Source organism: Aythya ferina (assembly GCF_964211825.1).
Source record: "Aythya ferina genome assembly, chromosome: 3".
NCBI classification, from domain to species: domain Eukaryota; kingdom Metazoa; phylum Chordata; class Aves; order Anseriformes; family Anatidae; genus Aythya; species Aythya ferina.
The window spans coordinates 66,409,404-66,437,311 of NC_140298.1; the positions used below are offsets into that span (position 1 = coordinate 66,409,404).

The 27,908-nt window shown below is 38.1% G+C and overlaps 1 protein-coding gene across 5 annotated transcripts in view; it reads right to left on the reverse strand.

Annotated features, from left to right (window-relative positions):
• The window catches only part of FBXL4 (F-box and leucine rich repeat protein 4), a 59,685-nt gene that overhangs the window by 22,809 nt on the left and 8,968 nt on the right, over window positions 1-27,908 (reverse strand). For all 5 annotated transcript variants that reach the window (XR_014691235.1, XR_014691236.1, XM_084513864.1 and 2 more), the window contains exons 4-6: window positions 21,708-22,053; window positions 14,448-14,692; window positions 7,668-7,881 (exon numbers count right to left, since the gene is read on the reverse strand). Coding sequence is in view for 3 of the 5 variants with exons in the window: in XM_084513864.1 (XP_084369990.1) it covers window positions 7,668-7,881; window positions 14,448-14,692; window positions 21,708-22,053 (805 nt within the window). In the remaining 2 variants the exon portion in view is untranslated. The remainder of the gene's footprint in view (window positions 1-7,667; window positions 7,882-14,447; window positions 14,693-21,707; window positions 22,054-27,908) is intronic.

Consider the following 27,908-nt stretch of genomic DNA (forward strand, 5'->3'; position numbering starts at 1 on the left):
CTCGCCCTTCACTTTACAGACTCAAATAAATGAATTCAGCCCTCTGAGTTTGACATGGGATCAGCAGGCATCATTAAGGCCCTGCATTGCCTAACCATTTGTCACTGGCTCAACCTCCTTCTCAGAACTGGTTAGATAGGGGCTTTCACTATTTTCACCACGCGTTCGTAACTCTTAATCCTAAAGATCTGTTCCCAAGCCAATGAAGTTTTATCCATGCTGAAAAGCCTCAAACAATAGCTCTAAGAAGTATATCATTACCCATAACAGGTTACTTCTGAAAAGTCTGTAGAATGTATTTATGGCAACATTAACTCTCTCATTGCTCATGACATAAGAAAATAAGGGCTGTTACATCTACCTCTAAGATTCTTACTTATCTTCTTGGTATCTAAAATCCTCCAGTGCTGAGTTTCCAAACAGATGATCAAGTTCCAAATTTTCTCTTGGTCAGAGATATCTGTGATATAACTTGTAAATAAAATGCGTGCTTTAAAATGTGTACAAAAAAATTTTGTCCAATACAATTTGATTTTAATTCAGTTCATTTCTTACTTCAATTATATTTATAATAAAAACCTTAAAATTTTTCTTCACACGTTATAAAGAATGCACAACAAGATTGTATATTACATGTGTAATAGATTAAAATTTACAATCAGCAATAAGGAGACTCAAGTTTTTCTACTGTAATTGTGGTTTTGGTCTCTTAAAATACAATTTTGGGAGCATTGTCTATATGGATGGAATACTTCAACCATTAAATCAAGATAACATTCATACTCAAACCATGAAGACGTGCATTGCCCATTACTATATACAATAATAGCATCTTTGTTCATTGTGTTTGTTAAATGTATCAATGCCAACAAGTGCTTAAATTATGCTGTGAGTACACTCTCAATGAATAAACATTAAGGAGTCATGTATCAGCAAATACCAAAACCACCAGCACAAAAATCTCACAAGGATAATAGTGGTCTTGAGCTAGAAGGACTTGCATTTACAAAGCATTGGGTTTAGTTTCTCAAAGCAAGTTACAAGTTATTTCAAGCAGATACAGAATTGAATTAGAAGCACTGAAAGCATCAGCTGTTTTAGTAGGGAGGAGCACGGTGATATAAGATTTTTTTTCTTGTAAGGCCTAAACAAGTTACTGAAAGTCACCGGACACTTGTTGCAACAGAGAGGGTAGAATACTTCAAGGGTGCTGGAAGCTTCACACTTTAGAAGTTTGAAACTAACTTTATACACAGGAGCTTGCACCCGGTAACTCAGGAAATAACGTTGTACATGGGCTTAATCAAGAATCAGCAGGGTTAGGACCAAAGATCATAAACTCTTCAAGATGGTACAGCTGTCTTCCAAAACATTAACAGTACTTTTCAGGCTAGAGAGAGAAGGTAGACCACAATTGACCATTTTGCTGGAAGCATACAGTTAACATTTGGAGTTTTGATTACAGAGACAATGGGAACGTGCTGTGGAGGAATGGTTAAGTGAAATAGGACATGTGGATGTTGGGCAGTTAGGAGGCAATGGGCTAGTGAAGTACCGTACTCAACTCACATGAGTCTGGCACGTACGCAGCTGGCTGAGAGCCAATCAGGCTCAAGGACACGATGCCCTTGAGCGATGGGGAAAGTCCCTAAGGCGGGACGGTGGCTAAAAGAAGGAGGAACTACCTGAAAAGAGCGGGAAATGTTAGCCAATCCTGAGCTTAGTTTTTGCAATATGTATGAGTTGATTATGTTCGAACTAGATAAAAGGCAACTGAGCTATCCATTAAAGTTGAAGTTCATTGTTCACTCATATTGAGCGTCTGTGTCTTCCTTCCGTCGACAACAATGTGCTTTTAAAAGACAAAATCTATTCAAAGGAAACAGCTAAGACAACAAGAAACTGTCATAAGAGTTGTTCAGGTGATTATGTAACACTGTCAATATTATATTGTTTTCCTCAAAATCTGCTTTTCTATTCCTGATATGTAAAAAATCAATCACTAATTTTTCTGTAGAGTATCTTCTGAGAACTGGGATGAGTCCTGTGACTGGGGTGTTGCGATAGATGGTTACAGGCTCTTCAGGAGGGACAGGCAGGGTAGGCGAGGTGGTGGGGTGGCGATGTATGTGAAGCAGGGGCTGGACTGTGTGGAACTTCAGGTCGGCAATGGCAAAGTTGAGAGCCTCTGGGTAAGGATCACGGGACGAACGAATAAAGGGGATGTCGTCGTGGGAGTCTATTACAGACCGCCTGGCCAGGACGATAGCGCCGATAAATTATTTTTTACAGAACTAAGAGAGGCCTCGAGATCGACTCCCCTTGTCCTTATGGGGGACTTCAACTTGCCGGACGTTAACTGGGAGTGCCACACGGCTGACACGAGCAAGTCCAGAAGGTTCATGAAGCACCTAGATGATAACTTCTTGGTGCAGGTGCTAACGGAGCCAACTAGGAAAGGTGCCTTCCTAGACCTGTTGCTAGAAAACAGAGAGGGTCTGGTGGGAGATGTGGTGATTGGTGGCCGCCTTGGTCATAGCGACCATGAAGTGGTTGAGTTCAAAATTTACGGTGACAGAAGGAAAAGTGCCACCAAAACCTCATCCCCAGATATGGGGAAAGCGGACTTCAGGCTGCTCAGGGAACTAGTCAGCAAGGTCCCCTGGGAAACTGCTCTTGAAGGCCTCGATGTCCACCAGTGCTGGTCACTCTTTAAGCGATGCCTCCTAGAAGCACAAGATCAGGCAATTCCTAAATATCGCAAGTCAGGCAAGCGGGGCAGGAGGCCGGCGTGGCTGACCAGGAACGTTCTAATGGAGATTAGGCGGAAACAGAGAGTGTTTCACTACTGGAAGGAGGGCCAGGCGTCATGGAAAGAATACAGGGATGCTGTTTGTGTTTGTAGGGAGAAAGTTCATGTGGCCAAAGCACACCTAGAGTTGAAGCTGGCTGTGTCTGTGAGAGAAAATAAAAAGGGTTTTTTTAAGATATGTGAACGGAAAAAGGAGAACTAAAGAATACATAGGGTCGCTCCTTGATGGGGAAGGTCTCCTCACAGACAATGACATAGGCAAAGCAGAGACGCTTAACGCCTTCTTTGCCTCTGTCTTCAATGCCGATGATGGGCTTCGGGACCCAGGGTGCCCTGAGCTGGAGGACCGGGACGGTGGGGATGACAAACTCCCAACCGACCCTGAACGTGTGCGGGATTTGCTACTCCACCTGGATCCCTACAAGTCCATGGGTCCGGATGGGATTCATCCCCGGGTGCTGAAAGAGCCGGCGGATGTCATTGCGGAACCTCTCTCAATTATTTTTCAACGATCCTGGGAATTTGGAGAGGTCCCGGTAGACTGGAAGCTGGCAAATGTTGTGCCGATTTTCAAGAAGGGTCAGAAAGAAGACCCTAGCAATTACAGGCCTGTCAGTCTCACGTCAGTGCCTGGTAAAATCATGGAGAAGATGGTTCTCGAACTTATTGAGGCGCACCTGGGGGACAAAGCAGTCATTGGTCCCAGCCAGCATGGGTTTGTGAAGGGTAGGTCCTGCCTAACTAACCTGATTTCCTTTTATGATAAGATCACCCGTATGGTGGACCAAGGGAAACCAGCTGATGTGATTTTTTTGGACTTCAGCAAGGCTTTTGACACGGTTTCCCATAGGATCCTACTGGACAAAATGTCCACCATACAGCTAAATAAAAACATCATACGATGGGTGAGCAATTGGCTAACGGGCAGGGCCCAAAGGGTTACGGTAAATGGGGCTGTGTCAGGCTGGCGGGCGGTCACCAGTGGGGTCCCTCAAGGCTCCATTTTAGGGTCGGTACTTTTCAATATTTTTATAAACGATCTGGATGTAGGAATAGAATGTATTTTGAGCAAGTTTGCTGATGACACCAAACTTGGAGGAGTTGTGGACTCGAATGAGGGTGGAAAGGCCTTGCAGAGGGATCTGGATAGGTTGGAGAGCTGGGCGATCACCAACCGCATGAAGTTCAATAAGAGCAAGTGCCGGGTCCTGCACCTGGGGCGGGGAAACCCTGGCTGCACGTACAGACTGGGCGATGAGACGCTGGAGAGCAGCCTAGAAGAGAGGGATCTGGGGGTCGTGGTAGACAGCAAGTTGAATATGAGCCAGCAGTGTGCCCTGGCAGCCAGGAGGGCCAACCGTGTCCTGGGGTGCATCAAGCACGGCATCGCTAGTAGGTCAAGGGAGGTGACTGTCCCGCTCTACTCTGAGCTGGTGCGGCCTCACCTCGAGTACTGTGTGCAGTTCTGGGCACCACAGTATAAAAAGGACATGAAACTGTTGGAGAGTGTCCAGAGGAGGGCTACGAAGATGGTGAAAGGCCTGGAGGGGAAGACGTACGAGGAACGGCTGAGGTCACTGGGCCTGTTCAGCCTGGAGAAGAGGAGGCTGAGGGGAGACCTCATCACAGTCTACAACTTCCTCGTAAGGGGGTGTCGAGAGGCAGGAGACCTTTTCTCCATTAACACTAGTGACAGGACCCGCGGGAACGGGGTTAAGCTGAGGCAGGGGAAATTTAGGCTTGACATCAGGAGGGGGTTCTTCACAGAGAGGGTGGTTGCACACTGGAACAGGCTCCCCAGGGAAGTGGTCACTGCACCGAGCCTGTCTGAATTTAAGAAGAGATTGGACTGTGCACTTAGGCACATGGTCTGAACTTTTGGGTAGACCTGTGCGGTGTCAAGAGTTGGACTTGATGATCCTTAAGGGTCCCTTCCAACTCAGGATATTCTATGATTCTATGATTCTAACTTATACAATAGTGTCACAATCATAAACAGAAAAGTACGACAAATACCTTAAGTATCAATGTTCAAATAAATTACTTTTTTTCCCCTTCATTTAAAAAATAAAAGGAAAGAGAAAGCAAGATGTAGTTTGATTAAGGAGATCCTACACCTGGACAGGAACATGGAAGTTTGTCTATATTTGAAAAAAATACCATTTCTTTTATGTTAATGTTCATGTTGTACTTTGTATAAAGCATCACACAGGAATACAAACAGCTTTATGACTATACTGACAAGGATGGAATATCCATTCCATATCTTATGTTACTTAATCACACACCCAAATTCACAACTAGAAGAACAAGTTGTCCTATTTATGCAGATGTGCTTTAGCACAGTACTGCATTTTACACCGAGACTGATGACTACGGAGAATGCCCCTTTTTCACTGGCATCACAAATAACATGCAGAGAGGGGTTCTTCATTAAAAATCAATTAGAGCTTTAATTCCTATTTTTCCTTTTCTTTTTCTCTTTATTATTGCTATTTTGGCACACAAAAATACAATCATTTCCATTAAATAATTCAACTTATGTGTTGATCAGCTATGACAATAAATTCATCAGACTGATAACAACCATAAAAGGTATTCCTCTTCCCATTTCACCTCATTTCACTGTGTTTCAATTTCAGTGACTGACTTTTTGTGTATCTTAATGCACAATTAAAGAAAATTATGATCCCTCAGACATCTCATTTCAGTCAACCTTTTACCTACTTTTCTCTCTCTCCATATTAATTCCCTCTTCACATTTTCAAACATACCTCAGAATCTCCGGAAACACATCACCCCAATTTTGTATCAAGGAGATTAATTACAAGATTACAATTCCTTCAGATTAACAAGTATCACAAAAGCATCCTACCCAAGTTCTCTACCTCTCTCTCTAAAATTTATTTTACATGGTTGGCTTTTGTTTATATTTATGTTAAAAAAAAAAAATCAAAGCACTACCCTGAATAAGTTTCATTATGAATGAGTTTTCTTGTCAACTACAAGCAGATTTGTGTCCATACACACGTGAAAGACAAATGAATCTTCACAATTTAAAAGTTTTCAAAGTCAGGAAATTATTGCCATCTACATCCAATCCAATTTCAAGTTCTGCTCAGCAAAGCAGTACCTGAGAAATGAGAGTTACCAAGCATTTTCAGAATAGAGTGCAGCTGTTGCACTATTACAAATGTGATTTTTTTTTTTTAAAGTTACCTGAGTAAAATCAAGAAGATGGTATAATTTTGTTTCTACTGTTGATTGAATAATCTTTACTTTTAATACAATAATCTCAGATCACTGAAGATGCTCTCTTTTCTCTGATAAAGTACTTCTCAAACTCGCAGATCTGAAAAGGCTGTGTGAATTATCTCTATTACAGAGCTCCCACACAAAGTGGCATAAGGAGATTTACTAAAGATTGACAGAGAGACTAGAGAGCCAGAAACAGAATAGATACACCCAGAGTACAGCAATTCAGAGTTTTATTCAAGGCACTTCGAAGTAGGGCTTACCAATTTTTTAGGTTGAATTAAACAATAATTATTAAGTATGTAAGATTTCAATACATGGAACAAATATTAAAGTAATGTGTTATTGAGGGACATTGGCTTCATGGTAATTGCCTACATACCCCACAGCAAATGCCAACAGTTCAAGGTAGCTGACCCTTTAACTACCTTGCTTTAACCATATCACCACTACAGACAGTTATCTAGACTTCGGATGTAAAAGTACATCCAGTTTCCCCCGAAAAAAGGACAACATAAAACAACTAACCTTGTAACTTGTGACCTTGTAACTTGTGTTAACTGTTAACCACTTTTAAGTGAAGCAAGATAAACTGTAACTTCAGACACCCCCTTAGAGATCCTGAAAATGAGGCATGACCTTTAGTTCAGCTGCTCTGATTTGAACACCCCAACACAATCCACTGTCAAAATCTCACTTTTGTGTAATGAAAACAAACAGTAGTAAACACAAGTTAACCCTTCTGAAAATCTTTAACCTAGAACCTGCAGAGATGTGTTTTGTGTTTTGTTTTTTTTTCCTTCATGTTGGAGCTAAGCAGTAGCTTTTGCAGAAAAAAAAAGCACAATGAGTATGAGAGCTTCCGTGTAGTAGTAAGGTTATAGGACATGAGTAATGCTGTTAGTGAGAAGCAATGGAATTGCTTTGGATCGCAATTGCTGAATTTAGTAGGTTACAACGTTCATTGAATTGAGTAAACTACAGCAGTGTTTACAATTAACATGTACAACATTCCATCCTAGACAGGAAACATGCTGCAAATGATTATAATGCTGGTTTGGGAAGTTAAGTAATTATGTAAGGAAATAATCTTTAAACTGTACTTGGAAAGTATTTTCCAAGTACAAAAAAGTGTGTTCCATATCACAAATACTGCTAATATACAAAGACAGTAGGAATCTAGCAATCCACTACCTGTTCTAAAGCACAGGATGTTGAGAATTACTGGAAGTTACATTACAACGTAATGTAAGTTACACGACAATTTCCCCAATTACATTGCCAAATACAGTCTGTGTGGAGTACCAGAAAAAAAACCTCACATTTATTATTTTATGATTTTCTTCAGACAGCCTGTGAGAAGTCACTCATGCTGCATGCAAACTAAAACAGGCTGATTTTTTGGTTTTTAAAAAAACTTCTGAATTTAACAAAATACTTAGGTCTTTGAGTCTACCTTTCTTCTTTTTTTTTTTTTTTTTTTTAATTTACCTTTGAGTTCACATACAAAATTCTAATTCACTTCTTCAGCACTGAAAAAGTAATAATTTTATCAGGACTAAACAGACTTATCGAAAAGTTAAAAAATACTTGTTCCTACCTCCACTTTTGTTCGGTAAAGAATGAGACGCTTTAGGCTGCCCACTTTGGCTATGTGGTTGAAAGCCTGAGGTGGTATTTTATCACATGATGCAAGATTTAATTCCTGAAGATTTGGACATGTTTCAGTAATGACCTCCAAACATGTTTCATTCAGGAAATGGCCACAAGACAACTCAAGACGAACGAGTTCAGAGCCACAAACTTTTAAGAACCTGCAATAAATCACATTAAGTAAAAAATAAATGTGCTTTCTAATGAAAATCTTTGAATACTGTCACAATTTTAACCATGAAAAACGGGAAATACTTTTTTCAGGAATAAGAATCCTACAGACCACAGTAATTATGCCACATCAATTAATTAACAGAAAACGCGATTAGGTTAAAGTAAATTATTCGTAACCACTCTGAAGAAATTACTTGTGAATCAAATTTGTACAAACTCAGAAGACCAAATTAATGAACTGAGATCAATATTCAAAAATGGAAGGTGGTCTGACAGTTAAGGCTGTTTCATCAACGTTTACTACTGCATCCTAGATGTTATTCTTTTTGACCACATAAATCTTAAGAAACAAAAAGCTACATAATGCTATGCATGACAGAAGGACACTGATGTCACTAAAGCAGCCTTAAAGGAGCAATTGTACCTTGAAAACAAGTTGCAAAAGCATCATCTCAAGGGGAAAAAATAAAGGTTTGTTTAGGGAGGTATTTGTCAGTGACACTGAAGAATAATGGAGGACTTGATATCTCTTTGAAGATCCAAGCTTTCAAACCTTCCCTTTTCCTTATTTTTCATTACTCACTCAAATCTTACTTGCCATTTGTCATCACCCTTCCTGATTCCTTTCATCTTGCACATTACCCAGCTCCTAGGCCTTACTTTCATTATGCAAATCCTCTGCAACAGGGAAAGGAAAGTAGGTTCCAGGGGGAAACCTCCACCCCAAAGGTTTCTGAGAGTCTCCCGAGACCTTGACTGACCTGACCTAGCACAGGGAACAGCAGCACTTCAAGTGGGAGCTTGAAGAAGACAACCTTCAGAAGCCCCTAATACTTATGAGCTTTCACAAGGAGAAACAAAGACACTGAGGAAAGACAGAAGCCCCATACCCATGGGGGTTTTCTTAAGTATGGCCTTCAAACCAATTCTTCAGTATTTTTAGTGCAACTCCGCTGTCTTCAGAATCTATTTTAGCTTGTAAGAATCAGAGCTTATCAAACACCAAGCACCTGTCTGTTGTTTTCATACCAGATACAGCGAATTCACCTGTAAGCTAGACTGGTGAGCTCTGACAGGAATGTCACAGCTAAAATGACATGACATTTCGTGACAATTAACACCAAAAATCTAAACATCAGACTGCTATTTTAGACCAGCAACAGAGTTCAACACTGTTGTGGAAAAACACAGGATGGAAATTCCCTGGAAATCAGAGTGCAGACATATGGATTCATTGCTGATTGCCAATTAGCCGATTCCTCTCTTTAATGAGTGCTTTAACAACACATTCACACAGCTTCTTTCATCAACAAATTATCAGGTTTGTTTGAATGGTGATATTTTCCATAAAACCTTGTCAATTGCCATTTATTATACCTCTAGCTTCTAATTTGCTAACAGATAAATATTTTATGAACTATTCCATTGCAATAATAGATGTAAGGTTAACTGCCACATTATTTGACAGGGCTTGGCCATTATAAATATTGGTACAGATCAACACTTCTCCTCCTGTCACTATAAGAAGTTAACATTACCAGGTCAGAGAAACACAATATTAACCTCCTACACTTGGAAAAGAACTCGAAGCTCACCAGCTTGGATAGTTATTATCCTTGTAACATTTTATTTAATTTCATTACATTTAAAACACACAGACAGTGCAAACAGAGCAATAGCAATGAGCACACCACTTGTTCTTCACAGCTTTGCTGTCTTCCTGGAAAAGGTTCTTCAGGAGATATTAAATAGAAAGAAAGGCAAGGGCAATAAGGGACACACAGCAGGGTACACGAACAAGCTGACAGGCACGAAGCGAAGAAATGAACAGAAACGGGAGAAGAAATTTGAAGAAGTCACCAACCAGAACAGGGCAGAGCACATTAGTACGAACTGCAGAGTTCTCCCATTGTTGTTTGCACTTCATAGGCTGCTCAGGGCAGAGGTCTTTGCAAACTTCATTCCATGCAGATCTCCAAAGCCATAAGGCAAGGTAGAACATGGGGTCTCAGGCTTCCCAACAAAAGTGGCATTGCCTTCATACTTCTCAGACTTAACAGATACTGGATGTCTGGCTGTGACTGGGCTCATTTGAAAACAGTCAACCCCTTCTATCCAAAGCAGTATTTCTCTTCTTCACACACCTCTCCCTTTACTCACTGAAGATTGACTGGATACTATTTATAGTATCTCCTCCTTTCTGCATAGTCATCCATCCCTTTAGTCTTTCTTTTACTAACAGTGCTTTATACATGCAATTTCCAAAGTGATTTCCCTTCGCTCCCTTCGTGATTGTTATGAAATATGATCAGTTAAACAACCTACTGGAATCTGAACACTTACTTTAATTTTGCTAGGCACTGAAACAGACCTCTACCTTTTAGTTCATCCTCATTCTAGACTACAGTATTTCAGTCTTTTGTTTGTTTTAAATAAGAAATCTCTTTCCATCATTCTGCTTACTCTCAAGAACTGTTGTTCGTTGTCTCCCAAGGCCAAGACTTTTTTGTTTTTCTTTTAAATGAAGTCACATTGCCTCCCTCTAAACTATTCTAATCGTTAAAATGTTGTCTTCAAATCCAACATGTATTGAACTTTGTCATCAGATCTTAAAACACTGCATTCAAGTGTGGAGCTTAAGTATCTGATCTTGTGCTTTTCTGAACACAAATTAAGCAACTTCAATAAAAACATGCAAAATAAACATTATTTAATCTTTGCTTCAGTTACAGCAACCCTAGGGTTTACTAAAACTGTCAAAATTAAAAAACAGGTAGGAGTTTTAAAATGAGAATCCTTGTCAAGTTGTACAATACTCATATTTTTCGTGACTATTAAATGCATGTTGCAGTAGCTACCTAACCTTCCTGCTAGTTTCACAGAATCACAGAATTTTCTAGGTTGGAAGAGACCTCAAGGTCATCGAGTCCAACCTCTGACCTAACGCTAACAGTCCCCACTAAACCATATCCCTAAGCTCTACATCTAAACGTCTTTTAAAGACCTCCAGGGATGGTGACTCCACCACTTCCCTGGGCAGCCTGTTCCAGTGCCTCACAACCCTTTCATAGCAAGCCATCGCCAAGTTAAATGCTGTCAAAGCATACCTGTAATAAACATCAACTAAAGATTTCAAATTGTAATGACAACAATTGTTAAAGAAATGTTTCTAGATGTGCTTGAAATGTAAACATTGCATCACAACAGGGAAATTCTGCGAATTCATTCTCTCAGTATAAAATGTTAGAAGCAAGTAAAAATCCTATCACCTTAGGTTTTTCAAGCAAAACAGCTTAAATAAGCCACATTACAAAAGATATAAAGAAACCTGCATGCAGAACTCTGTTTTTAAAGCTGCCATCACCATTTAGGTGTTTAAACACCTGAGCATCTATTCAGCATCTTGGTATTTACTGCCTCCAATCAACTTGCTCCACTTCTCCTATACAGGTCTTATCCTCTCATGCTGATATTCCCATTGCATTGACAAATTCACCACACCTCTACTGCCATGAGAAACAGTGTTGATTATGTAATATGTAATGCTTTCTGTGAAATCTTTGTTTATTCCCTGTCACTTCGCACTCCTGACACTTGATACTGCTCAAATATTTCATTTCATTTGTCTTTTACTTCTCTGCGTACTTTTAGTTCACTCTAAATCATAAAGTTCAGTTAATTTATATTATACGTTGATCTGAAAAATTTATGATAGTCATTTTTAGCCCTAAGGAATAGATATTATCAATAAGTAAAAATACCTTCAGCTTTGCCTCAGGATGTTCATATGCCTGAAGCATTCTATCTTCTCATGATAACACAGTATTTGTTTCAGTCACTTCTTAAATTACTCTTTAAAAAGTTTCTACTTTAATATATTTCTGCAAGAAAAAATGATTTTTTCTTTTTACAGTTATTTGTGTGTCACTTTAAAAGATGTAAGTACAAGTTACCTCTTTTAGGTGTCAGAAGAAAACAAATATAAACATTTTGGAAGATATTTTCCAAAATAAATCTCAAGCAAGAATATCATTTAAACAAGCATCTACTAGCAGGAATTATAAGCTAAACAGTATAGTTGTGAGAATTAATCTAACTCCGCTGGTTTCCAATTCAACAGTGACAATTTTAACACTAAGTGCTGAGAAAAAAGTGCAAAAATATATAAAAACAAAATAAAAAGAGGTTCTGCAAAAGTCAAATGCCTGTTATCTATTGAAGATAAGTTACTCTGGTTTTAGCATTTTCCTGATTTTATACTGCAGCAATTTACAGTGTTTATGAAGTATTTATAAATTTAATTTAGAAAATAACTTTTTCCCCCCACTTCTCCTCAAATGGATGAACATAGGCTAGCCTTAAAAATAACATAATGGAGCTCTTCAAAACAACTTCTACATTTCTATTTAAGTGACTTGACAGCCATTCATGGTTGTTTATATAGCAGCTTACCACAAAATGGATCAATCTGAAGTATCCGAACAAGCAATTTAGGCCAGTTTGAACTCAACCTAGTCACAAAACAACTTTTTATCAAGTAAATCCAAAATAAAAGACACAGCTTGTTACTCCACAGGACACCTCGCTGCCTTACTGAAAACTTGCTTTGCAGAAAGAGAGATGAACATCAATGCCAGGTTCAATATCAGGTAAGAGCCAAAAAGAAGGATGAAGAGAAACCATCCAACTGATTCAGAAACATTCATGCAGTAGGCAGCAAGAGAAGATTTTATACTAATAAATGTAGTCATACATGTCCTCTACTATTACACATAGAGAAATATATAAATATTTCATATCTTCAAAGGACAACTACAATCTGAAAGTGTGAGCAAGTTTTTTGGAAGATGTAAGCAATTAACTGATAAAACAAGCAATACAATCTCCCCAAACAACTGGTAACTTCTACAATGCTCATATTCTGAAGAGTACATTAAAAAGAAAATTTAATTGTAAGACAGAATTCCTAGGAAATTCAAAGTACCCCCAGCCTTTCGAAACTCTTGTTTAGCTAATAACTCTCCAAACTCAGGCCAGATGAGAAACGTCTAAAAGTTCAAAAGGAGAAACTGTGGGAAGTCATGACTCACATTTCCTGGATTCTTCAATACCCACATAATGGTGATATAATTATTTTAGAACAGCTGACTTAAAGTCAGTGCTGCTATTACGTCAGTAGTGAAGTTAAAACACACACACAATTTAGTTAAGAGATAACTATTTAAACTAACAGGAAGCCAGATATGCCAGAATTGCAAAATTTGTAGTTCTCTGAGCTTAGACATTCATTTCTTTTAATACTGCACAAAATTTTTAACAGCACTGCACATTTAAAAAAAGAGTCATGAAAATGGAAAAAGGTCACACTAAGTTTTCAAAAACACATTTAATAGCTACACATCAGAAAACAAACTTTATGACATCAAATTCTCAGTTAAGGTTACATATTTGTTTTCCACATAATGTATCTAATAAGAAATCCAGATTTAGGGAAATTAGGAGAAACATTTGTATCCCATTCAATTAATTGATGTTTATCTCCTTTTTCTACCAACAAGCACAGAAGACTACAGCATAGCGCTCTTGGATTATACTGTAAACTCTGGAAAAAGGAAGTAAAAGTATTTCTTCACATCATTTTACTACCCCAGGGAAGGCACCCAGGCACCAAAAGAAAGACAACATTTGAATACTTTTCAGCCTTTTCATTCAAAAACAAATGAAAGCTAAGACAATTTATGTTTTAGATATATTAAACATTTCTGGTTTTTATCAGTCAAGTTCACCTGCCAGTGATGATTATCTTAGTTGGAGCAGCAATTTTTGTATAAATGAAGTGCACTGATAGATGCTGTTTAACTGATGCAAACAACCAAAAAAGCAAGAAATTATATGTTAAGGAAGCAGAGAACATGGCTATTATACAGAGAAGAATCTCTGCATATTTGCCGCTTTAATAACCTACAGCATAGTCATATTTTCAACTCAGTGTGAAGATGCACACACAAACCCCCCATTTCCCAATGGGACTAATGTTTTAAATCATTTTTATGAAAATATTTGCATTTACATTGCACTCCAGTGATTACTTAGGACCCATACCTTGTAAGCATGCACTGTAATCTGTTTATTACTGCAGTCCTACTGATGACTCAATCTGTGCATGGAACAACTGCAAAGATTTTCTTTGTAAGATGGACTTTCTGCAGCTTAGCTCTCATGGAGTCTTTCAGAATTCCAGAAGAAAGCAAAACACCGCTCACCACTGGAAGATGCCTCTCAGTCACTGGCAATTTGAGGCATGCAAACTATATGCTGAAACAACTTCTGCTTCCATATATAGCTAAAACTTCTTGCTGTTTTAGCTGTTTGGTGTGGTTTTTTTTTTTTTTGGTTTTGTTTTACTCTACATAAGAACAAACTTTACAGCAAATCAAAGACATTTTTTGTCTTTTAATAAGGTTTCAATCACTTTTCAATCACTTAGTGACAAACCTGTGCAGCAACTCCACAAAGAGAGCTTGTCAAAATACTTTGTACATTTCCCACTGACCTGCTAAATCCAGAAACAGAAATGGCTCCCCTGTTTCCAGTCCAAGATAAATTCAGCCACTGGATGAGAGTGCAGCGAGACTGTAGGTATTCCAGAGACATGTCATTAATTCTCGCCCAGTAAGGTTGTAAACTGAGATGAATGTACTGCAGAGGATCGCAGCAATGTTGATACAGTAGCTTACAAGTTTGTGCTAGTCTACACAGGTCTGGTACTGTAAGGTGACTCAAAATCAACTGGATGAGCTATATTAAAAACAGAAAGAAAAAAAGAGGCAGATGGTCATACAGCACTTGAAATGCTAAGGCAAAACTGCAACAGAATAAGAAGTGTTCTAACTTCAAAGTTTTTTTTTTTTTTAAACTTAAAAGTAACTTCTCAAATAAATCACTGATTAGCTATTAAATAGGATTGCACTGCCTTCTCAATTTGACAACATACTAAACAAGAAAGGAAAAAGCAGATCAGCATATAAAAGTGACAGGAAGCTTTCAAATTAGAAGTTTTTTTTTTTTTTTTTACCCATGCTAATTTAAACAGCGATATATATGTAAACACTATGTTTACATATTTCCCTTCACAATGTCTGCACTTCCATTGATCAGAACACTGAATTGGCATCCTCTTTCTTCTCTGGATTCAGTTAAGATGGTAGCATATCTGCAGAGTACATGAAAATCATACCACGTCCCAGTTTCCCCACAACTTGAGCTAATTTAGGATTTATTCCTCTGCTCTAAAAAAAAAAAAAAAAAAAAAAAAGTGTTTTGATTTCTACCTTATATTTCCTCCCCATCCATGCTGGGCTATGCAACTAGATAAAAATTTCAACACATTCAGATCTTCCTTTATGAAGTAATCTCTTGCTGTAATATTTTGAGAGCATTTTTGTTCTATGCCAGACTTGAATTTGAAATGCAAAACCCCTTTTTACCTTTATCAAATTGAATCACCTCAGCTTCAGAATAACCACCAGCCCTTCTCACTAGCACCACTATATACATTTTTTAATGAGTTATCTCACACTAAGAAGAAATATCCCGTCTCCTGTCATGCTCTGGTTTTCCTTCTAGAGCAAGATTAACAAATACAGAAATACATACAAATACTCACTTTTGAAAATAGCAAAAACCTTCAACAAAAAACCCACCCTGCCCTAGCTTAGATAGCTGAGAGAAAACACACCTGAAAAATGAAATATGAGAAGTAATGTTTACTTTACTGTGGCTGCCTTTAACAGCTGTAAGCCCCTGCACTCAGGTTATGTAATTAGAAGTGAACAAGCACTTTCAAGCAGAGTGGGGAAAAAAAACATCTACATTGATTCACTGATTTCATTCAAACAAAAAAATAGTTTAAACCAAGGAGAGTCCTGTGGCCTTTTCAAAATACCATGTTTCATTTTAATTTAAAGACTCGTAAGACAAAACCATCAAAAATTGCAATAAAATGCCTGACATAAAACCAAAGTGAAGCCTTTTTCCAAGCAGACTGTACATCTACAGTAACAATTTATGCAGCTAGCTTCCACCTTCCCTCTTCCCCTCTACTTTTGGGAGAGGAAAAAAATAAGTAAACAATTCAATTTCCTGAAAAGTGAAAAGTGTTACTTCCTACTCAGCTCCAGATTTAGTATTTGGATATCAAACACTCCACATATCTACATACTTTTCAGAAATTTAACATAAAATCCAATGCCAAAACATTGTGCTTGCATATACTCAAGTTTCTCTCAAGCTTGATTTCAAGACTTTCCTCTTCCCTTCTCCTCCATTTTCCTTGCCCCTAAAAATACTCCTTTTTTTTTTTTTTTTTAATACCTCTGCCTCAGCTTGATACTGTGGATCAGAGCAGACATTTCAATGTAATAGCAATGAACTGCATATACACAGCACAGTTAATAAATTATAATCAAAGTCTGCTCCCAGCTGACATTTAGGTTGTTAGCATTTCAGTAGGAGACACATCAAACTAGGAGCTAATGTAGATATGATCCTAAGTTAATATTTTGATTTTTTCTTTGCTCAGACTTCTGTTTTGCCTCATCTTAAAACACTAACACCATTGTGGCTTTGCAGTAGGATATACCTAAACACATACACATTTTTCTTAGACCACCTTTAAACAATAGACCAGCTTTAAACAATTTTTCAGTATTCTGAAAGACACTTTCCAACTGTTTTGCAACCTTCAGATATCCTGCATTCTGTAAACCAACTAAATATCTTGCATTTTCTCCCTCAGATTTGTCCAATATTTATTAGGTTTTCTAAAACAAACAGCTCAGCAATGAAGGCTGCACAGTTAGCTAGATTTATGTCTACAATTAATGCGGTGTAATAAATGTCTCATACAAAGCAACACAAATTCTGTTCAGTGGAAAAAAGTTACTTTGTGATTTCTGAGCAGTAAAGATAATGGTGAATGGAACTATAAATGCCTCACCAATGTTCCTTTATGCTAACTGATGACTGCAATGGGTCTTTTGTAACATAGAGGACATTGCAACCCTACTCGACCCAAGATGAAATATCTAGAATGAAAAAAAAAAAAAGAAAGAAGTATCACTGAAAATAAAGTTTTCTTGATTTTGATTAAACAAATATAACAAGTCCCAAATCTACAGGCTAATAACCAGTAATCACTGTTAGTCTGGACTGTCAGAAATTTACGTAGGTGTATCCTAGCATAACGTACAATTTGATAACATTAAGTATGCGACATGATGTGCTGCATTGCGCTATGCTGTGGTCACAGTGATTCTATGAACATCACAAAATTATGTGCTTTGAAAATTGATCTTATAACACTGCTTCCTACAAACAACTGCTTTTACTCTGCATTTATGAAAAATTACTGCAACTATTGTTTCACTTTCTTATAAATCAGTCAAAACAATGATACTGCAAAACAGAGGAAAACAAAATATAGCTAATTCAACACTGATTGATCTATCAACAGCAAAAATCAAATAAAAAGTACTTTCTTCCATTTCCAGGTAAAACACTGCACATACCCAGTTTTAGAGATCTCAGGAGATCAATAGATGTTGGAGATATCTAAAAACTGGAGGTTTCCAAATCGCTATTTGCTGAGTTGTAGGGAATTACAATGTACAAATTCACTGCACTATCTGCACACCAAAAGGATCCTGAGTCTTATCTGCCTTTTTTTTTTTTAATCATAGTCCTTCATTGTAGCACCTTAAACATTTACATATATTTTGAATTATAAATTCAAAAACACAACATCTTTGAAAAACCAAATAAATCTTACCTATTGCATCCAAGTTTGCTTGTAAGCTCAGGCAAAATCCCAATCACACACTTCAACACACAGGATAAAAATTAACCAGGGGTGCAGCTTCTAGTAGTACTTACCAACCAAGAAGTTCTTCAGGTTTGTTTGTTTTTATTAAGAATTGTAGCAAGCAATCACTTATATCCAATAATATTCTTTCTTTGGCTATAGTATGATAATGCAGAACTTGACATGGTCAGAAGACAGCCCTCAAATATTAGTCAAAACTAACATTTCCACACTTCCTGACAATTTCCTCCATCAATTCTTCTATTTGAGCTCTTCCAATATGAAAACACACTGGCCTAAACAAACTATAATTCAGAAAGACTTAAATTATTTGTAATTTTTTGTTCTGCAACTAGATCTGCCACAGCTTAGGCTCTAAATAATTAGAACTGCTCTTATGACATGCTTAGATAAAGGATGAAGGGTACATACACAAAAAGGAAAAGAAAGAAGGCAGGAGTAGATAATAAACATTCTGTGGCTTTTGATATTCCTCAGCATGGTTTAAAAAAAATGTAGTCCCTAGTTCCATGATCCCATAGCTTGCACCAGCAAACACATACACACTTAATAGCTTATATGAATACATGAAAAGTGGGCCTTGCAACTATTTTGCAACATTCCTTTTAAGTCTCCCTTTTCTTCATTCTACCCACATAAAATGCAACACAAAAGCACAGGCTCTGATCTTCTCAGCAATGAAAGGCTGTGAAGGTTTTAACCCCCTTCTTGATTCCAAGAACAGAAAAGCATCGCACTGACAGCCTGCACAAATTATCAAGTCTCCAGAAGACCAGGGCTGTAGAGCTGTCTTCTCCATGTGCCGTTGCTCAGAGCCTAGTCTGCTATGGCAACTGGCAGTGCATTAGCCATTGACTGAAGGGAATCTTGTGCCATATGGTTATCAGCTGTAAAAGCAGCTTTTAAGACCCTTGTGCGATTCTCAATTCAAAGAGAGGCATGAAATCTTACCAATTATCTGAAAGCCTACAAATATTTGTTCTGGAAAGATGCAAGAATTTTGTGATAAAATGCTCCTTCTTATTGCTTCAGTTCTTTTAAGTATCACTTCAGGGATGTATGTCTTACATTTAAGACCAATTTTCCCGGAATGTAAGTGCCAAATCCATATCTAGTGACAAAATTCACTTCCCAGTAGACAAAAACAGCTCATAAATCTTTTAGGCAGATTCAGGAAAAACTGGCTTCAAGGAATGATGAAAACATTGTTTATACCATTTTGTATTGAAAATTTACATCAAAAATGTATTTTGGACTGCAGCATGCAAGATTTCTCCTGCCCTTCCTCCAGAGGAAGGAAGTTCTTGGTACCTGGAGCATCTAAGTGAGTCTCACACTGCACAACAGGTATGCTGCGGCAGGTATTTCTCCAATTTCTTGAAGCCCTGCTTCAGGACTTCAGGTCTCAAGCATGTCTACAAGGTGACTAAGACTAAGGCCTTACTCATTCCACTTTACAAGCAATGCAAGTTGATCAAAGATAATGGGGAGAAAGAGACATGAAGAGGCTCCTAGAAAATCCTTACTCAAATTTAAGATAATTTTGGAGAACAGATGATGAGAGCACAAGTACGCTACAGCTACTAAGGATCTGTCAACACTGCCCATGAGCAGGGAAGAAATATTCTCTCATCCAGTTCATCACTTTCTTCTAAGGAATTCTACACCCCGGGAGCTGAGCATTATTCTCTTGTTGGCAGAAGCTAACTGTACTATAACAATGTTTTTAGAGCACACACTGCAGCAATCAATCCTGAAGAGCAACATAGATTATGCTTTCATAGACTACAGAAGTTTCAGAAAGACACTGAAGGCAAAACAAAGACTGGAAGAACTGTCGTCTACTTCAAGATTAGCATAGAAGACCATTCGGCTTACATATTTTGTGAATTATGTTGGGTAGAATGAAGACGCCTGAAACAGCTCAAATAAGAAACAGCCATGTATGAAGACTAAAGACAGTTGCACATTCATAATCAGCACGAGCCTACAAGAAGAAAAATTTTTCATGTGATGTGTCATAATCAAAATTGGAAGGAGTCGGTGGTTTCCTTACTTCATTACAGAATTCAAACACTTCCAGAAAAATCTGACACTTGTCATTCTTGAAGACAGCATGTAGAGTACTGCTCCCATATCAGATGGGATAAAACACTGTCATACTACAAAGCACAACATTTTTGTTGCTTCAATACCCAAGCATTCCAGCTGGATCAAGAAAGCAGAAAACTGGTACTGCTGCTGTCACAAAACCAGTCCAGAAATACCCCTTTGTAGTTTTCTGATAACTATTCTAGCCATTCAGGTTCTTTAAATCAAAGCAAAATAAAAAAAAAATGTGCTCAGTATTGATATACCATATAAATGCATTCATGAAACCAAACATGTTAAAAAATTGATTAAAAAGGTAGCTGGTACACAAAAAGGAAAGCAGAAAAGTACAATAAGGCACATGGAGGCAGGAGTTCGAAGGAGTAACAGGACTACACATTATAATTACTTACACTATAATCTTGACAATCTGTATAATTATGCAGAACAAAAATGAGATTAATCTCAGATAGGCAACTATTATAAAGCAGTTTATTCAGTCTTTTCAAACAAGACTGCCCAGATTTAAATCAAGTTTTCCCTACAATTAATATTGTTGGAATGACAAAGATTTCAAACACATTTACACATTTTAAGATGTTCTAGACTCAACTACGCCCTTGCACATGCAGAAAACTACTTTCTTTACTCCAGTACAGATATACAAGCAGCAACAGTGAAATATATTGACTGCTATATGGATTCTGTGGAGGAAGAAAACAGTAGTGCTAACTCACGATGAGGATAGTATCCTCATCTGTTATTCCACTGTAGCAACAACAAATAAGCCCTCAAGAACTGAAATAAGCTTTTAAAAGAAGACAAATACACAGGAGAAAGGTGGAGAGAATCATCATATTCTCGTCCTCTTTCCTCTTTACAAGCAGAACAGAAGTCCTGCAGATTACTAGAGCACACAGGCATCCAACATGGCCTTCAGATGCTGAACTAGGGAGCTTAGAAACAAAAGATATAATAAAAACAAAATACTGTTTTGTTAGATCACACATTTCTGAAAATGCCCTGCAATCAGTGACAGTATCTCTCACCACCCTCCTTCACTTTCACAACTGAAACTGATTCAAGACAGAAGCACCCTGAGCATTTGATAAGTTACCTCAGAAAACAAAACCTGGCGTCTTTTGCCAGACTGCAGCAGCCTAAAGGGTAGGAACAGGACCCGAGGTCTGACCAGCAAGTAAAGACTCCTCTCCCCTACATGCAAACCCAGTTTGTTTCTGAGGAGGTGAAGGTGACCATCTCTCTCTTCCTGCTCTATGATACCAGTCTCTGTGAATGGCTACACTCCAGTAAGAGCTTCCAGGTCAGCACACAATATTCAGCAATCATATTTCCAGCAGTTCTAGGTTTTTGTAAGAGATCAGGAAAAGAAACTTTAAGCCAGTAAAAGATTTGGAAGCAAAAAAAATTAATACATTCTTTTTCCATTTTTTTCCTGTATCATCTTTGTCAAATATAAGGACTAAAAATTATGTGTCTGTACTACTGGAAAAACTAGTGGAAGATTCTAAATTCAAGAGCTAGAAGTTTAAGGCTAGAATAACTGGCAAAAAAAAAAAAAGTACATCAGTGGAGGGATTCCTGAGAAATAAGTGTTGTAACAATGTAAACACCAGCAAACTGACTTGTCAATATCCACCCACTGAAGTAGACTATCATAACTCAGGCATAACTATTCTATAACTGCAGGAGACTCACAAAAGAATGCAAGGAACTATAACTGGAAAAAACAACAGTCTTGGTTAGTACCTTATATAGAGCACTTTCGCACTCAATTATTAAAACAACTGTATTGGAGCATAAACATGCTTTTCTTACCTCATAAGGCAGTTTGTCAAAATACCCATTAGTCGGCCATTCCCTGAGGGTAACAACGCTGAACTGTTTGTTAAGAGCATCCATTCCACAGCCATACTTCTCTTCATCCTCATCTTCATCAATATCAGTCATATCAATCATTGAAGTCTTCAGTGAAAGCACGGGTTTCTCTTTCACACCATGTAGTACTACTGCATCTAATTCAGTGTAATAGTCTAGAAGAGAACTGTTCACTTCCAGTCGAATTAAGTTCGTGGGGAAGTTTATTTGTTTGATACAAGGTGTGAATTGCCGAGCCTGGGGACCATTCACTTTTGTAGGTGCCTCAGACCAAAGGATTTCCCATCTGTGGAAAAAAAAAATAATAATAATGGGCACAAGTAAGGAATTGAGATAAGTGTAACTAAACCAATTTCTGAACATAGAAGAGTGCTTTTGTCAGAAGCATTCAGAAAGCAAGAAACATGGGTGAAAGGCAAATGAAAATTGTTACATTTTTCCCTAGCCTTGGTAAACATCCAAAGAATGAATTTATCAGGTCACACTAGTTCATAACTGTAGCCTATTTTCTCTGTATTGCTAATTAACAAAATGAATGGTACATTCATTGCCATGCACTTGTGTTAGACTACTGCTATACACGTTCCACCATCTCACAGGTGAGGTTATTGCAACAAATGGACTGAAGATGTCTTGACAATGATCGTATGTTAGTATGCAGGGAACAGTCTTGTCAAGCAACTCAACTACAGTCAGCCAACCTCACAGTTTTCACAAAAACACAAAAGGGAAAAAAAAAAAAAACACACAGCTCTCACTCATTCACATCACAGTGGTCCAAATTGCAGCATTAACAAATCATTAAAAAAAAAAAAAATCACCTGCCCTTTATCTAACCAGGTAAGCAAAATACCATTTTTAGAAGCATTTCATTGTCAAATTATCTCACTAGTACAATGTTACAGTTAAATATCAGAGAAAATAGGATCTTCAGGTCATCTTTAAAAGGGCCTTTTGCAAAGAATATTAAAATTTCAAAACTGATCAACTAAAATATTTTAATGCTCTCTGTTCCGGTGACAGAAGAAGGTTCAGGGCATGCACAGAGCTTCCAAACATACATCCTCACTTGTACACACAGACCTCAAATCTCTTCCAGTAAATGACAGCGAACCCTGCTGCCAACTGAGTAATCTGGAGAATCAAGTCTTATATTCATTAGGTCTTGAGTGCTCCCAAGCTTGTCAAAAGGCCTGAAAACAGAAACACGCTCTTTATGCATGGGTCCTCATCCAGTGAGAGGATTTTGGAGGTCCTTCGGTCACTAATGCCCATCTTTTCCTCCCCTCTTCCTCATCCTTAAGTCTAGCTGACTAGTAAAAAAAAAAAAACCTCCAGCAGCCACTGGCCCTTTGACGTTACACTTACAGCAACCTCCACACACTCCCCATGCAAAACCCAGACACTTCCCCATCTCTTCCACCTTTCGTATCAGCCTGGTCCCAGCTTCAAAGATGTGTCTCAGACTGTCTTATCCCACAGGTCTCAGAGACACTGGGTCTGCTTCCTAGTACCTCAGCACCTCTGCTCCCCCTAACAGACGCCACTACTCTGAGCTCACAAGTGCTGTTCAACACTGACATGTACTGCAGAACACACAGGAAAAAATCAAACATGCTTTGCTTTCCAGATCCAAATGCCTAAACTCTGGCCATCATAAAGTAAAACATGTAAAAGGACTTCCATTAAACATAACACAGTATAAATAAGCCTTAGAAGCTTGATATTTGCTCACATTTCAAGGATAGGAAAATTATTCCATAATGGCTGAAACTTCCATTTCACAATGGACATTTTCAGGTATGCACAGATAAATTTTCCTATCCTACATCATGCCACTCTCCATGAATACCTTACAGAAGAATAGGAGGCCTGAAGAAGTCTTCTGTCAAAGGAAAAAAAATATAATGAACTAAAACCAAACATGCAGGATTGGAGAACATATGGAACATCAGCAAGTACCAACACACTAGAGTGGACACCTCTGCCATAAAATTAAGAGGTTTGGTGTTTTTTTTTGTTTTTTTTTTTTTTCTGAAACTTACACTATGAATGAAAATTTCATTAGTTTAGTAGATGAATGTCAACTCATGGAAAAATACAACAGACATAGTCCCACTGTCACACCCTCTTCCATAGGTCGATGCCCTAAGCAAATACCTAATGTTGGCATTGCACATGACCTTTCTTGAACATACCCAGATGACCACCTGATATTTTTCTTAGACACTTTCTTATACCCAAACTATCCTGAGGGAAACTCAAGACTGTATTTTCATTAATTAACACACACTGTACTACCAACTTTTAACTGAACACATCTTAGTTACTGACTTCTCCTTTGGTGCCCTTAAGAAAGGATTAACTAGCAGTAGCACTGGAAAAAAAAAATGCATCTGCAGGCCTACATTCAAATTGCAAAGCAACAACCTCCTTCAGCAAGTACTGCCTTCAGCTCCCAGCCTTTATAATAAACTAGAGAACAGTAAATGAAACACATAGCAGAACTTTTTACAGTCTTGTGAAACTCCACATTACAAACCTGGTGAACAAGGCCAATGACTATTTTTCCACTGTCCTCGTCACACTGCTTTCTTTTTCATCAGCAGCCTACTAACCCATCTTTAAAGGAGTCAGCCGCTGGTTTAACTAGAAAACCTCAAGTCCACAAGGTTGCTTTTGACATTATTCTCTCCCTTGGTGGCATCACACAGAAAAACAGGCCATAGTAATTGCTCCGAGTCAGGGTTGGTATATTCTTTCCTAGTGTAAGCGATCTCTTAATATATCCATTGCTGTAACTGGAAGTGGCCTCTTCCTCTAGGATCAGTGAACCTTGACACTTCAACAGGCTATGTGCAAGAGGCTTCAGTAAGAACCGCATTTCTGCTGTTCCAGAGCATTTTTCATTAAAACCATCTGCTTCAAAACCCTTTGGAAGAAAGGCATTTTGACAGTCAAGTTCTGGTCTGAGGATGTATATCTTACTAGCTTCACTAATCAGGCTGCCTGCATTTGTTCTAAACTTAAGATCCTCCAGAATCTATTTAACCCTAGACAAAAAGAAATTGAATCTCAACAAACACCTGAATAGTAGTCAAAGGAAATTTCCCATTTCTCCCTCTTTGAGTTAATTAGGTTCTCTGAGCTCTCAAAACTCAAGCTGAATCAAATGACTGAAGATAGGACACTGTTTGTCCTCAAGTCTTGCAGATGTACAGTAATGGCTGATCAAAAGAAGTTGCAATGAGAGTGCTTTGATAATAAGCTTTTAACCACCAATGTGCTGAAGTCCTTTACACTGCCATGCAAAGTCTGAGAGGCAGTCATATCTGTACTGTTTTCTCTAGTGAGTAGAGAAAATGAGGACTTTAGCCAAGTTTTTCCATTCAGCTTTAATGAAGTCCATTATAGGTTTTTCTCTACTTCATGAAAATAGGTAGGAACTTGTCCTGCTCAAATTTCTGAAGCCAAAGACTCCATACACTGCCATGGGGGATGAGAGACATGACAAAAAAAAAAAAAAAAAAATCTCCCTCCTTCCCTGCATGAAGGAAAAATACAGCCTAATGATTGTCAAGTTGAGAAACAGACTGGCAAGGTTTGTGTCAAGCAACAGCACGCATTTACTGCCTTTTTTTTTCTCCTGTTTGAAAGCTTTTATGCAGAAAGGAAATAGCTATGATTATGTCTGAGTAGACCTGGTTACTTCCTTAGGAAATACATAAGAAAGATCTTTTGGAAAAGTGGCTCCTAGGACAAGTAAATCATGAGACAAGATTAAACTTTGTCTGCAGTCTACTGAGAAGATTTCTTGCATAGTAAAATTTAGATTGGGGTAGAAAGTGAAGGAAGCAGTACATGACCCTCAAGCACAAGAAGTGCCCTTTCCCAAGAAATTCACAACTCAGAAGGCTACCGACTATCACTTACCTGTGACGGTCATCTGGACAAGAGAAAGGTCTGTTTTCCCTGAAGATGTCAGAACAAGAATAAGGATGCAAATGGCTAAAATTTAAGTTGTGTGTTAGACATAGATGAGATACAGCCCTGAAGGTCCCTTACCACACTGTAATGTGTTGATAGTATTAGCAGTGCTTTGGGTGCATTCCTCCAGGATTCACAGGGAACAAAAGGCAGAGCAGGAAGAAGCATCTGAATGCTGCTGTCTACAAGCAAAACACCCATAAGACCACACTACATTTCCAGTTTTACTCCTTTTATCAGAATGTGAGACTTATTTATTTGTTAAATCAAAGATACCTGCCAGCAAAGAAATCTGCGACATTCATATCTGGATTTGGCTTCCAGAGACAGAGCCCATCGACTATATACAATGAAATTCCTAAAGGATGGAGAGGAAGCTCATCTCTCTTCCTTAGTCTGCTCTTCTGGTTGCAGCAGCTTTACAGGCTTCAACACCTTCAGAAAGAAGAGACCTCACACGCAGCTAACACAGCTAAGCCTGAAAATACTGAGCCAGGCTGTTCATCTACAAAATCAAACTTGAAATTTTGTTCAAAAGAACATCTAGCAATATTCTAAACAACATGAAAAAATAAGTTAAAAAGACGTAAATGGCAAGACTACAGAAGACAAAATGGTGCCACTGGTCGTTCTGGAACTGCTCCCAGCCAGTAAAATAATTACCATCTCACCTTTGAGAAACAACCTATTCAGTATCTGTGGAAAACAAGTTGGGGGAGGGGAGGTGGTTCAAAACAAGCAAACAACAACAAAAAAAAATCCCAATCTACTAAAGAAGCAATCATTGCATAACAGTAAAGACATACTGTGAAACATCACCCCAAGTACTGCCACACATCCCAGATGAGTTAAGAAACTGTTTTTGGAGCTTCTATAAAAACACATGAATGTGGTATCACTATAAAGGTATACTAGATAAGAGAAACTGTCAAATTAAGTTAGAAAAAGACCATGACAAAAGAATGGGGACCATTTTTTCTTTTATATTCCAAATTTAAAAATCAAAGTTATTTTTGTAAAAGGAAAAAGTTGAAAAACTTCAGAAAAAGTTACTTCTGACTTGAAAGCTCCCGTTTAAACACACAAAAGCTCTTACTGCTTGACAGCAGCTAACAAAGTATTAGGAGCATCAGAGTGTTTCAAAAGGGTTGATACTGAAGAAGCCGTTAGGGAATTGTCACAAATAAACCTTCTGGGTAGATGAAGAAAAAGGAACAAAAAAGCAGACACTGCCCTCATCACAGAAGCTAGTTATATCCTATCCATCAATCTAACACACGATGAGAAACAAAACATGAGGGTCTCCTCCTTGCTTGGGCTCAGCTCACACCTCTATCAGCTGCAGTGCCCCCAGTACAGCTGTGTGGAGCTGCCTCTTCTGCAGGCTGAAGAGGGACCCACCTTTGTCACCAAGCCCAGACCAAACACTTGCATGTATCACAGGACAAAACCTACATGCTCACATCAGTATAACCATTGCAGTGTCAAAAAAAAAAAAAAAAAAAAGAAAGGGGTGGGGGGGCACTTCTTCACTATAATAGTCCCTTAATCTCACTTCGGTAATTTTTGCTTGGATTTTCTGCACTCAGCTAATTCATTTAAGAAATTTGCACATGGATACTAACATATGGTTGTACAGTTTAACAAGTTACCAAAATTAAGAATACTTCTCACCAGCAGAAGTATGAGTAGCACTAATGAAAAGCACAAAAACGTCTCCATGTGTAAAGACGCATGCTTCTCTGACATTTATGATTTTCAGAAGTTGTTTTATGCAGAGGTGAGTGATATAATGTTTTCTGTTTTTAAAGCAGCACAAGATGAGATGACAGAATACTCAATTCACTGGAAACTGTGGTTAAAATGAGTTTAAGCATTAGTTAGGCAGAATTACATTCAAACCTGAAAAATAATTTAATGCTTTCTCCTACTCAATGAAGAGTTGATCCCACCCATAAAAAGACTTAAAAAATAAAAAAGCTGTGATTGACAGAAATATCCAATTTACCACCACCAGAGGAACACCACTAAAGACCCTTTTCTGAACACATGCATAAGTCATTCTTTGGTGTGACTGAAGTACAGAACAAGCAACAGAGCAACCTGTGAGCCAACTATGTGGGCTATAGGCATTTTCCTACAAGGATATGTAAA